This window comes from Corvus moneduloides, chromosome 9, assembly GCF_009650955.1.
Source record: "Corvus moneduloides isolate bCorMon1 chromosome 9, bCorMon1.pri, whole genome shotgun sequence".
Taxonomy (NCBI): Eukaryota; Metazoa; Chordata; class Aves; order Passeriformes; family Corvidae; genus Corvus; species Corvus moneduloides.
The window spans coordinates 21,005,247-21,018,352 of record NC_045484.1 but is presented as its reverse complement, the minus strand read 5'-3'; the positions used below and the strand labels follow the sequence as shown (position 1 = coordinate 21,018,352).

At 41.9% G+C, this 13,106-nt stretch overlaps 1 protein-coding gene and 1 long non-coding RNA gene across 3 annotated transcripts in view; one reads left to right on the top strand and one right to left on the bottom strand.

Moving 5' to 3' along the window:
• The window catches only part of ST6GALNAC5 (ST6 N-acetylgalactosaminide alpha-2,6-sialyltransferase 5), a 79,232-nt gene that overhangs the window by 52,803 nt on the left and 13,323 nt on the right, over window positions 1-13,106 (top strand). The window contains exons 3-4 of one of the 2 annotated variants that reach the window (XM_032118356.1): window positions 2,616-3,025; window positions 8,110-8,217. In XM_032118356.1, the coding sequence (XP_031974247.1) occupies window positions 2,616-3,025; window positions 8,110-8,217 (518 nt within the window). The remainder of the gene's footprint in view (window positions 1-2,615; window positions 3,026-8,109; window positions 8,218-13,106) is intronic. The other variant, XM_032118357.1, reaches the window with a different exon arrangement.
• LOC116448227 lies at window positions 3,402-10,288 on the bottom strand. Its single transcript, XR_004241844.1, has 2 exons — window positions 9,574-10,288; window positions 3,402-5,114 (listed from the first exon to the last, which is right to left on the bottom strand). It is a non-coding gene; the product is annotated as an uncharacterized LOC116448227 (long non-coding RNA).

Below are 13,106 nucleotides of genomic sequence, written 5' to 3'. Positions count from 1 at the left end.
ACAAACTGTGGCTGCTTATTAACAATGGGTACGATTCAATGTCAGCAGCTTTTACATGCATGATATCTTACACTTCAAAGTAATTAATAAAGATGCTATAAAACTCGCCTACCTCTCACCCCATCCCTTTTGAAGCCAGGCTCCTGAAATATAACTCATATTTCATGGGGTTTGCTTTTTTTCCACTTTGCTTTTTTTCCAAAATATCACTGTAATAATTACTGTAACAGCGTTTTCTGTGGAGTTAATGTTCTTCTGGCTTAATGGCCCCTGGTTATTCTCAGGCCATCAACTTTTTCCAGCTGGTCATCAATCCCAAAGAACTGCCTTCTGCCTCCATTATTATTGCTTAAGTAGATGACATTTCTGGTGCCACTGCTGCCTCCCAGTGAGATGGTATTACAGCCAATGGCTTTTTTCCCCCCTTGCTTTCACCGTTGTCAGAGCATTATAAACAGCTGGTGTGAGAATGTTGTGGCTGTTCACCGTGAATTCCTCTGACAATTTTTAGGTGCAAGTTTTGTAGATTTCAGCTGAAAGAATCTGAGTGAGGCAACTGAAAATTACTTGCCTAGAGCAGCTACAAGGGCTCAGCCCCCATGCATCATTCAGGAAGTGGCTAGGCAATACCTGACTCTTTCAGGCTAAAGACTTCTTCCCAGAAGGAACATTTTTCAAACAAGATCTGGGACAGATGTTCTGGGGGGTGTTAATGTTCATTATGTAGCCTCAGCCCCCTCCCCAATTTTCCACAGCTCTGCTGATGGCCGCCCTTTTTTCCTAACAATTGATGGGTTCTGTGGCACACTTTTTTAAAAGAAACAAGGAAGTTGTAGCTCAGTAGGCCAGAAACCAGCAGAGATTGTTTAGGTGAAAATGCCTTGCTATGTGGATATTCAAACCTGTGAGTTAACATTGGTGCTGACTACATTTCCTTTAACCTCATTAGCACCTCGTCTTGCTTCCCAAGCATGGTGGTGGAGCAGCCAGCTCACCTCAGAGCTTTTCACTAGGTAATTCATCAAAGTGGCAGATGAAAGCTTAAAGGAAAATGCATGTAAATACTGCATTAGGAACCTTGGCTCACAAAGGCACATTTTCACCCATATCATTAGCTCTGGATTATAGTTCATAGATGTGAAAGGGACTTTGTTGATCGGGGGAGATGGAGATACAAGGTTTACTGGTTGTATCGGTGTCCATATTGTATATTTTTGGTTTGGTTTTTTTTCTGCAATTAAAAAGCATTAAGCATTCATTAGCTAGTCTCATAGAAAGAATCTCAGACTGTAATTGTAACCACTTAGTACCTTCAAAATTAAAACTAAGTTACTGTAGTAAAACACTCACATTAAGTACTCAGGGCCAAAGCATTTTCAAACAGGGGCATGAGATTATGTCAAACCTACATCATGTGTCCTTTTCAGCTTTAGAGTTTTAAGCTGTACCTCACTACAGGCTGATTTAGTCATTGGATTCCTGTATATGTGTAGATTGGAATGATCAAGCAAGTGCAGTTCAGCCTCTGTGCCTGGGGTTTTTCTGGTGGTGGGTTTTTTTGTTGGGCTGGTTTGGTGTTTTTTTGGGGCATGGGTGGGCATTGTTGTTTGTTTGCTTTGTTGCTGTTTGTTGTTTTTCAAAGAAACTAAGATACACACCAATTGCAAGATACTATTTCCTGGAGGGCTACCAAGGCACACCCTCAAACAGTCTTTATTTACCTCACAGTTTATTGTATTGTTGTTAGAAGGTTGCACTTTGGGGATTCTGTTAACCCTTGCTCCATTTAGTTCTCATGCTGAGCAGTAGATAGTGACATACTCCTCTATAATTGATACCTGTGGTGATGGCATACTTCAGTAACATGATTTATCGTGCATTTTCATTTTCATGAAAGCTTGTTTTACTCTTCTGCTTCCATTAGGTCAGCACTCACTGAACAGGCACCTCCCGTTTCATTTTACTGTGTAACTTTTAAACATGACCTGACAAGGTAGCAAAGGTTCAGTGCACTAACTCACTGTCATGTAAAATATACACAGACATTACTGACCAGCTCTGACTGTTGAACCATAAAGGAGGTACGAGAGCACTGCAGTGGTTGTGGCACAATTTGCAAATAGCATGGAAGGACTGGGCCAAGGTATCAATCTCTTCCCATAGCAAAATGTCCCGACCCCAGGGTTGAAAAGCTGTTCACACATGAACTTATGAGGCCTTAGGATTTATTATTTCCTGAAAAAAAAGGGAAGAGGAAGAATAAAAAATACTCCAATTACAGCTGTTATGGCAAGTGCAAGAAGTACAGTCCTAAGTAGCTGGGATGAGTAGAGAAGCTGTTGTGATTTCTCTTTATGAGGCAGCAGTGGAAAGGAGGATTTACTCAAAGGGCTTAGCTCCACAGAGGAACTCTAAGTGCTGTACACTTATACCACATTCCCCCCAAAAATGTACAGGTAATGTGTCCCCAGCTATTTGGGAAGACTGCCGGGAGAGATTGATGTACATTGCTCTGAGGTATTTGCTGTAAAATATGCCATGAACATGTAAACCACAGCTATGCAGTGAAAGGGAAGATGTCTACAGCTAACTGTGAAGTGTCTCTGTCTCTGCAGCCGTTAAAGATGCACTGCAAGAGCTGTGCGCTGGTCACCAGCTCGGGACACCTCCTGGGGAGCAGACAAGGTGACAGGATCGACGAGAGCGAGTGCGTCATACGGATGAACGATGCACCCACCCAGGGTTATGGCAAAGATGTCGGCAACAAAACGAGTCTTCGGGTCATTGCACACTCCAGCATTCAGAGGATTTTGCGCAATCGCAACGAACTCTTAAATATGAGCCACGGTGCTGTGTTCATCTTCTGGGGCCCGAGCAGCTACATGAGGAGAGATGGCAAAGGCTTGGTGTACAATAACCTGCAGCTGATGAACCAGATACTGCCTCAGTTAAAAGTGTATATGATTTCTCGCCACAAGATGCTTCAATTTGATGACCTTTTTAAACGGGAGACTGGAAAAGACAGGTGAGAACTTACGTGGATACACCTAGGGGATGTCACAGAGTAGTAAAATGATGCAATTTATATATACCAATTTCAGATCTGCTCAGAGGGACAATCATGCCCATTAAATCCTCTGCCTCATGAGTTGTAACGTGGCATGACATGCCAAATAACATCACTGGTAACATAAGTAAAAATATGCATCAAAATGATTTGTATGGAGTATTGCCTCATCAGCCTAGAATGCCAGAGTCTGGATGTACTGTTTATAGAGTCAAAGAGGCAGGTGCTGTTTAAATCTCACTTTGGGGTAATATACCTTAAAGTTTTTTCACTGAATCTGAAAAATTAGAATGGATAGGTTATGTTTTCTTATAGAGGAAATGCCACCATTCAGTGAATTATAATAGCTGTTTATTGAATTTAAGCATTTTTGGAACATTGCAGCTGTAAAGCTTCTTGTAAAACAAATAAACATTAGTCATACATTAGGTGCTTCAGAACAGTTAATCTTATACTTGCAACTGGAAAATGGAAAGTTATTATGATACTTACATCTTTATGAGACTGTTTATGAGACTTGTAGGCTGATCTTCAAATCAAATTTGTAGTAAGTGACCCACTGCAGTACTTGAGTATTTTCACATATAATGTTTGAAAATGGGCGTTCAAACCAAAGACTTCCCAGCATGAAAGACATTTATTTTTAATGAAGTTTTATTTTTTTACTTATTAAATATGCTGCTGTAAAAATGGCACAGGGTCCCCACTTAGATGCAGATGAAGAGGTAGGTTTATTGTGCAGTAACTCAGAGTCAGATGTGCTAGCCTACAAATAAAAAACACACACACCAAAGCTTGGAACAGGGATCAATCCTCTTGTGGACAGGGAAGACTCGAGCACAGATTTCATTTTCTGGGCTACATGAGAAAGGCAGAACCAATGTTAGAGGAAACTGTTGTATCCTCTTAGCTGAAGGCAACATTTGCTTGGCATTTGCTGCCTTTGTCACACCCCACATGGTTTGCTTACAGAGCTCTGTTCAGTTACAGTGGATCTGAGTTCCTGGCTGACTAAGGCTCACACCAGAGCACAGAGTAACTTGGTCAGTTTTGTAACATTAAGGGTTCTTCTTCATCTCCAGTTGGTGTGTTCTGGTCTCTGCCAGAACAAGAAGGAAGGATAACAAGGGCACATACCCTGCCAGTTGTGATGTGAATGTCTTTTCCAGAGTAATGCAAGGTGAATTAAGTGTTTGTGCCCTTCAAGAAAAGTGCAGAGGGTTATATCTGTGTGCTCAGTATTTGCAAAGGCATGGAAGTCAAAAAGCTGTAACTGCACTGTAACCTGGCCATCATGAGCCCCAGGGGGAGGCCCTGGACACAAGGAATGCACACCGCCACCTCCTTTCCTGGATTATGCTTTTGGTGATCCAGGGTAGGATCATGTGCTGTCCCCGGTTCTGAGGAACAGTTTCCCTCCCCTGCTTCAGTCTCAGAACTTCAGTTCTGCCACAGGGAGCCAGGGTTCCATTCCTTCCCTGACATTGCCAGGATCCTGTTCTTTTTGTGACACATGCTGTGCCATTTCAGGCAAGCTGCTCTTTCTGGTTCTGCAGCACCCATCCAGAGCCAGAGGCCGGTAGTGAGTGTGTGATGGAAGCATTTCTTTTTCTGCACAGGCACCAGGCTCAGCTCCTGAAATATTCTCAAGGCATTTGAGCCATTAATGACATTATAACAAGTTTATAGTGAACTCAGTCATGGGTACCCTGAACTCCCAGTGTGAATCAAAGGCACTCAGATGCCAGCAAAATTCAGCCTGAGGAACAGGCCCTGTAGATTTTAATAAACTGCAGGCTCTGCTGTGTATGAACAACTCCTTTAGAGGGCACAGACAGCATACTTGAAGGGCTGAGAAGATTAAAACGGGAGATGAAAATAAATGAATAAGCAGCACAGAAGAAAGGGAAGATGAAAAGAAACATGGGTAGGAAAGAATTTGTAAGGGAGAAAATTTAGGTACCTGTGGGGGCAGGAGCAGAACATTGTATAGTCCAGAATGCTGCTGTTCCCCAGGAGGTTTCTGCTGAGCTCTTGACATTAGTGCCTACAAAAAACAAAGGAGGGAGAGAGAAGCATGATTGCAAGGTTGCATTAATCGGGCTATTCATTTCTGTCTTGAAAATGATGAGAAAAAAGGTCATTAGATGTATTGTACTTTTTGGAAAAAAGAGATTTTGGAATGAAGAAAAACCTTCAGAAAACATTGCCAGTTAAATAGTATGGTGAAAGACAAAGGCTGCAGAGCAATATACTTGGCATTATAAAGTAACTGTACTTGAAAATAACTTTATAATTGAATAAGGGTACATTAAGAAAATACGATTCAGAACCAATATTATAGTAATTAGATAAAAGCAGCATAAATGAAATAACTGCAGGAAGAGTATTTCCATAGAGATTGTAAATGAGATTTTGGTGGAGCAGAAAGGCCTTTAATAGTAATTTAGTGTGCACTACAGAATTATCAGCACAGTGTGTTAGTTCATCATATAAAAGAATATCTGATAATTTCCCCTAATAAGCACATGACAGTTCTTCATATTCTCTCATTACTGCTGATTAAGTATAAAAACTGTATTCTTTTCTTGGACTCTTGCTCAGATCTTTTATGAAATGCAAGACACTATAACCCTGTTTCTATGTTGCTGTCCTACAGACACGGTATTTAAAGAGGGCAGAGTGTACTTGAATGAATTTTTAAATCTTTATTATTTAGCTTCTAAGCTAGTTTATTTATATTCAGATGTTCTCCTGTTTATTGAAAACAGTAAATGACAGCCTAAGTGTGTGTAAGCAGAAAGAAGATTAACCCAGCAGAGAGCCTTGGGTGTCCTGACCTGTGCAAAGCTTTGGTCATGGTCTGGCTGCAGTTGCTCCCTTGGTTTTGGAATGTAAGTGTTGGGCACCTGGAACAGTGGACTTGTGCAAGCTCCGGAGCACACTTAGCCTGAATGTGTTCCTGAATTACCTAGTGATTCAGAGCTCAGAAATGCTCGACAGAGAAGCAAGTTTTTTAGGCTTTTCCCTACCATTCTCTTTCCTAATAATTTTGACCCAAAAATTCTTACTTACTGTTTTATATTGTTGCTGTGCCTGAAGGCCTCTGCTGCACTTATGACCCAGCTATGACATTGTGACAAACTGCACCACCACCCCCAAGCTTCAATGCACAGTTAGAAAATAAATAAGGCCCCATAATTGGAAATAATGAGATGCTTATAACATGTCATTCTCCAAATGCTAGCATAGCTTGAAAGTCTGTGTGTCAGGAGGAGTAAAAATGTGTTTCAGGAGTTTATACATTACCAGGTGTTCCACTAAGGACAGAACAAATTACGTGGGCTCCCCAGCACCCCCCAGGCATATTTAGTTAAAGAATCCCCTTATGTTTAGAAGTGTCTTTTAAGTTGCTGGCACAGACACCACCACTTTTTTTTTTCCTTTGTAGTAGTCTGATTCCCTGAGGAAATGGGAAACCTTGTTACAAGGCATTCCTCAATCTGACAGTGCTCAAAACATCTCCTCCTACTGCCCTGTAGGTGACCTACTTGGAACCAGCTTGCTTAGCATTAGCTTGGGAGGCTGCGTGGTGGCTCCTGTCTTCTGAATTAGATGTTAGTGATTGCTGGCACTTGCTTGCAGTGGCTTTTGTGGCCTCAGGTCCCTGCTTCCAAGATGCTCCACATCTTGCTATCACTGGGTAAACTGTAAAAGATGGCCTTGGAACTTGGGCCAGGACCTGGGATTCCCAGGTGACTTTTCTGAAGAGACCCTCATGTCTTCTGCTGTGCTTTTTTGGGGGGGAGCTGTGACAAAGTTTCACAGGTATCTGGCAGATACAGGTGTGGGGGAATGGGATTAATGTAGGTCCCACATAATACATTCTGATAGAGTGCCAAGGCCTTCCCAGAGCCTGCACTTGCTCCCTCAGTGCCTCAGCTTTAGTAGGAGATAAAGGGAGAGCCTGTCACTGTGACAGGCTGTCAGCAGGAATCTGAGGACTCTTTGGGCTAAAGATAACACAAGCTTGAACTTCTTCCTGTGGGACTTTTCTAGCTGGATGAGGAGCCATTAGGGAGAATTCCTGTCTTATTCTTTAACAGCATTTGAAAGGAGACCTCTAAGTGAACTCATTTTCTTTGGAGCAAACACCCAACTTTATGTGCGTCCATGTCTAAGAGAGGTGCCAGCCCCTACACATGCCCTTGTGACACCTCTAAGATGTTTTCTTTGCTGGAATTTTCTTGATCCTCCCATTCCTAGAGTGCCACAACACAGAGCCAGTACAGGAACTTAACACAGGACTGGGAATTCCAGTGCATGTGCCAGGCATCCAATAGCCATCACAGAACCCAGCTCGTAGAAACTAAACAGCACTGCCAAGCACAGGAGAGGAACAGGAAACATTATTGTTGCCACTTTGCAGATAAGAACCTGTGATACAGCAAAATTTAAACACAACTTGTAAATCCCTTTACATGGAGTTATCTCCTACTTTGCATAATTTATGTTGGGATCACTTGAGCTTCTTTTAAAGCCATGTCCCAGCCTGCAGTGAAGGCAGGAGAGGCACTGCCTTAGAGGGCTCCCTGCCAGCACTGTCATTCCCATTGAAAGGTTCCCCCAGGCAGGGATGGATGGCACCTGGGTGGCTCCTAGGATGAAGATTTCCCAGGCTGACCATGGAACAGTCATAGCTGCAACCAACTCTAAAGAGTTTCCAACCAGGAGTCACAGTGAGGGGCTGGGAGCTTCTAGAAACCAAGTCAAAAGGTCAGCTAAATATTAATGTTGCTGTGCCTAAAATTACTTACAGCAAGGGCAGCTTCTGCCTAGATTATTCCACTGACAGGAAGCACCAGAAAAATCATCAAAAAATGGAAGAGCACAGTAGTCTTGGTTGCCCAATTTTCAAAGCTTTTTATGAGAATGAAGAAAATGCTGAGAAATTGCTTCAGAATGAATAAATGAATAAATAAATAAGTAAATCTCAAGAATTATTTGCCAGCTTAGAAACTTAATTATGTTTTTGCTTTCAGGAAGATATCCAACACTTGGCTTAGCACGGGCTGGTTCACAATGACTATCGCATTAGAGCTCTGTGACAGGATAAATGTTTATGGCATGGTGCCACCGGATTTCTGCAGGTAGGATTTATTTTAGAACCATTATTAGCCAACAAATTTAATGTTACAGATAAATATCTGAATATTTTAATCTTTTTTGCTCTGCAACAAGTCTTCAGTCGTCTTAAAGCAATTAATTAAGATGTCCCATGATCTCATTCTGAAAACAACAAACAACATTTAATTATGTTATATAAAATATTTTAAAATTTTGTTTGTACTGTGGGAGAATTAATCCATCTTGTTGCTTTCTTTTAGTCTCTGAATATTTATCAGCTAAAAGTAATGCAATAATTGGCATGAAATTAATCTGAAGAAAGAAGTACTGGAAAACATTACTTTTAATTTGTTTTTCAAGTTCCCCCCAAATTAATAGAGGAACAGTGGTCTCACAGTGACTAGTTTCTAAATTGAACTTTCTCTGCAACTCAAATTAAGATTGTTGTACCTCTGTCACATGAATGCTAATCTTGCAGCTTCCTAAATAATCCCCACGAAACCCCTCTCCCTGAATTTGGACCCAGAGAATCAGTCCTGTAATCACCCATTTCGGGCATGGCAGGGGTTGGGTCACAGGAGGCAGAAGCAGCACAAATTCTGTCAGTGGAAGCTGCTGTGTAAAGGAACAGCTTGTGCACATTTTCCAGCAGGGTTGCGCCTCCAGCCGTGTTCAGGACGCAGACCCCAGGTCCTGGTTAAGGTTTCCCATTATGGATCAGTGACACAGGGAAAGTCCTCAGGAGTTCTAGTGCTGGACCAAAATTACATTAGCCACAAGATACCAGTATTGTATTACATACTTGTATTACATCAGCAATCTTGATGCTGACATAAGTCTCACCTGCCCCCCCAGGCACTAGCCCAGCACTGAGTGGTTCCTGCCCACAGCCAGTGCTGATCCCATTTGTCCTGCTGGGTGACCCATGAAGAGCTGGAACCAGTCTGGAATGAGGCCTCAGTGCCACGTTTCATCACCTGCTCACAGACCCCTTTCACCAAGAAGTACTTGCTTAAATTTCCTATTGCAAATGTAGTGATCTCTCTCAAGTCTGGTTCATTGGGTAATTCCAGATGCCTCTCAGGGGCAGGGAGGGCAAGGCAGCAGTGCTGACTTAGTCTCAAAGAATGGGACAGCTTTGACTTTCCTCTGAGCACATAAAAGGATTGCTCAGGAATCTGCATTTGTCTTGGGCACATTGTAGAAATCCCTGAAGAAATCACAGCATAAAATGTCAACGCTAAACTCCACTTTGTGAGAATTTCTACAAATTATAACAAAACACTGATGATAAATGCTGTGATGTACTGCCAGACTTCATCATGAATTCTCCAAGGAAAATAGCAAACTAGATCAGATATGCCAGACAACACAAATACCTTCTACAGCACAGCATCTCATTCCTTTGTCATCTCAGTTGGCCAAGACATACTACTACAGTTTCTGTAAGTGGCTGGTCTGTCTTACTCCGGATGTGGCTGTATTCCAGTGGCACATGGAAGTAATTCTTAAATTGATTATCTAAAAATACAGAATACAGCATTTTACTGCAAAATAATGTGTAATCCTGACTTTTCAGAAAAATTCAGAATAATTTAGATACATATAAAAAACCCAACTAAACCCAAACGAACTGTTTTAAGAGAGATGAAGAATGTCACTGAGACAATATAAAAGGCTTTCATGGAACCAATACACTGAAATCAAATGGACTTAAATTCTAATACAAGGAAGGCTGTAGATCAATCCTACCAGTGATAGATGTAATTATTCTTACAGTCTTCATAAAAAAATCTTAACATAAAGCTATGCACACCTGGTTGTAAAAAGGGAAAAGGTCATTTCTTAATCAAAGTAATATGAAGTGTCTTTACTTCAGCTTGATTCCCCAGGTGGTGAAGGGGAAAACTGTAGTTGCCATGCCTGGAAGAAGCTGTCCATGAAGATCTATGAAAGGAGTTTCTTGCCATAAATAGAGTTAACCTTCTTAGCTTGCTCTTCAGCCACTCATTAAGAAGTTGAAACAGTGCTTCCTTTCAAAAAAATAAGACAACAGAACAGAATAGCAGAAAGAAAGAAATATTCTGTAATTGTAAGCCATATTTCCTGGTTTTCTGTCAGACAGAATAAGAATCTACCATTGAAATAAAAAAAAACAAAACAAAAAATCCCAACAAAACAACAAAAATGTGTGTGCACTAGATGGTTTGGATATCCTACTTGCGGTGCAACTGCAGAATCATTAAGATTGAAAAAAAAAATGAACCCCAAAACATCTTATTTCTATTCAGAATTAATATCACCAAATTTATAACTTCAGCAGATAGATACCAATTCATTTTTAAGTATTAATTTGTGGAATAAGTAATGAGTGTGGTGATCACTGTCATGGAACTAAATTAGTGTCACATCTGTAACGTGAAGGACACCTCAAAGGTACCACGAATATCGTGCTGTTGATTCTGCTACAAATTATTAGCTTAAGATCATTAACCAAATTGCTTTGCACCCGTGCAGGAAAAATAGTCCAGGAGTCTGGAGCACAGACTAAAAGATTTGTCACTATTAATTGCAACAAGGTGCTTTAGATTCATTTCTATTTACTTTCACTGGACACTGGGTTTTATAGCTGAGCTGGACTTAGTGTCCTGATTATTATAAATTTCTAGCACTTTACAGCAAAATTATATGTACTTTCAAACCCCTTTGCTCGCTACAGATTTATGGTGTAGTAAGGGTTAATGGCTTGATACTGCTCTCATGCTGCTAAATACTTCAGACTTGTACATTCTGTAACAAGATGAAAGCTTGTGCTTCCGTGCACATTGCAAACATTTTTGGCAAGTGTGTACACCTCTCGCTCATTTGTCCCAATACAGACAAGCCATCTTGCTGTATTTTTTCCAGTGCCCAAGGATCCAATCCTAGCCTTTGCTGGAGCAAATTAGCACTCCAGACGGGAAGCATTTCCCTCTCAGAACTCCCTTTGGCAGCCCATTGCATTCACTCCTGAACTGGGACATGCAGGATTGTCCTCTTGCCTCCCTTCAGCAGCAGCCTGACAGTGTGCCCAGATACCACGACAATTCCTGAAGGCACTGCAGTGCTGCTGCTTCCCTTTGTGACTGCTCAGCAGCAGGGCTGGGAAGGACAAGACAAGCCTGAATGAGGTAGTAAGAATTCCAGCCCCTGTCCGTGGGATTATGGGCAGCAGGGACAGAAAGGCTGGTTCCTGGCAGGTCTCAGGGTACTCATGTACACAAGGAAAACTCAAGGGGTTAGTGAGATGAACCCTCTTTAACTCTTCTCCTCCTCATGGGCCTTCTGGAGCTCCCAGAAGCTTAACACTTCATTCTGAGCCTTATTTTAACTAATGCGAATAATTTTTGTTCCAGTTTTTGAACCAGATAATTTTCCTATAAGAATCCTCATTTGTCTGCCAGGCTATTTTCCATGATAATTCACCTGAAAATTGGTATTTGAAATACTTCAGTGTTTTCTTACCTCTCTGTCTCTCTCTCTCTTCAGTTCCTTTAAATCAAATGCAAAGCAGCAGTTGTTGCTGGTTACATTTCCTGGAGCTTATCAGGGCTTGATGGGAAGAGAGGCCCAAAGGACTGTAAGCTGTATGTGAGCTAGTCCTGTTCTTTGGTCCATATGCCTCACCTCCTTACCTTAATAACAAAATGCATACATGGTTTGGAAAACAGGAGTAATTATGGGAATGGGATCCTGGGAATAGAAGGCAAAAAAATTATCTAGAAATGTTCATAGTCCTGACCCACCACCTTGCCCATCACTCAACATATAAATGACACTTTTTATTCACCCATCAAGATATGAATTACTTTACAAAGTGTGGGAATACCTATAGTTTTAGAGGGTTGATTTATTATGGCTCTTCATTTCTAAGGAAAAAGGCTGACCAGACTGTGGTATGGGGTGGCCTGGTTTTCCTGCCTTGTTTCTTTTGTGCTGTACTTCCAGCTTTTGCTGTAGGTGGATACCATCTGTGGGAAAATGTGCACTCAAGGGGTAAACAGTAGCTGCCTGAGAGGGGTACAAGCACTTCCATGGGTGCTGTGCTGGCAGATGATCAGGCAGGAGGTACAGGATATTTTACAGAGGAACTTCCCCAGATTCCTCCCAGCTGTGATATTAATATGCATGCAGAGTCTGACAAAATACTGATTAATGTCCAGTATCAGTCAGTGATAAAACAGCATCTGTTTTAATGTTAATAAATGAGGTGGCAAGCAATTTCCGTATAGAAATTACTCATGCATTTCATTTGCTGGTGACACAAGCTAATTGCAGAGTTAGAAGATAACACAGCACAGTTAATTTGGGTTATGGTGTACTCAAGCCAGAGTTCAAATCCAAAGCTTACCAGCATGCAATCTAGGAGAATCCAGAACTCCCATTAAATGAGAAGGTCCTCCATATTTAAATGTCTTTCAGAATTCCTAAATTCAAAGAACAGCTTTTGGAATTTAGCCTTAAAACCTCAGTCAGCTGCAGAGTAGTCGTAGAGAGGTCTCTAGCAACCAGCCCCCATTCCTGCACTGATCTCACCCCCAGTTCAGCCAGCAGACCTGCACACAAGGCTGGGCAGCTCCCAGCATGGGGTGCCTGGGCCCCACAGGCTGCCTGGACTGAGCTCCTGCCTCTCTCACCCGCCAGGCCCTGTGCATCAGCTGCTTCTGGGCTGTTTCTGGTGGGATGGTGCACAGGATGCAGTGACCTGTTCCAGCCTGGCAGGAGCTAAGAACATGCACTTAGGATACACTGCTGTTAGTTCAGAGCCTTCTGTGGAATGTGGAATCCCTGGCTTCAAAAACACCTCACCTGGAGGTGTTGGGACCAGTAGCCTCACAGGCTCACTTTGCCCTGTTAACTGGGGCAGCATTTT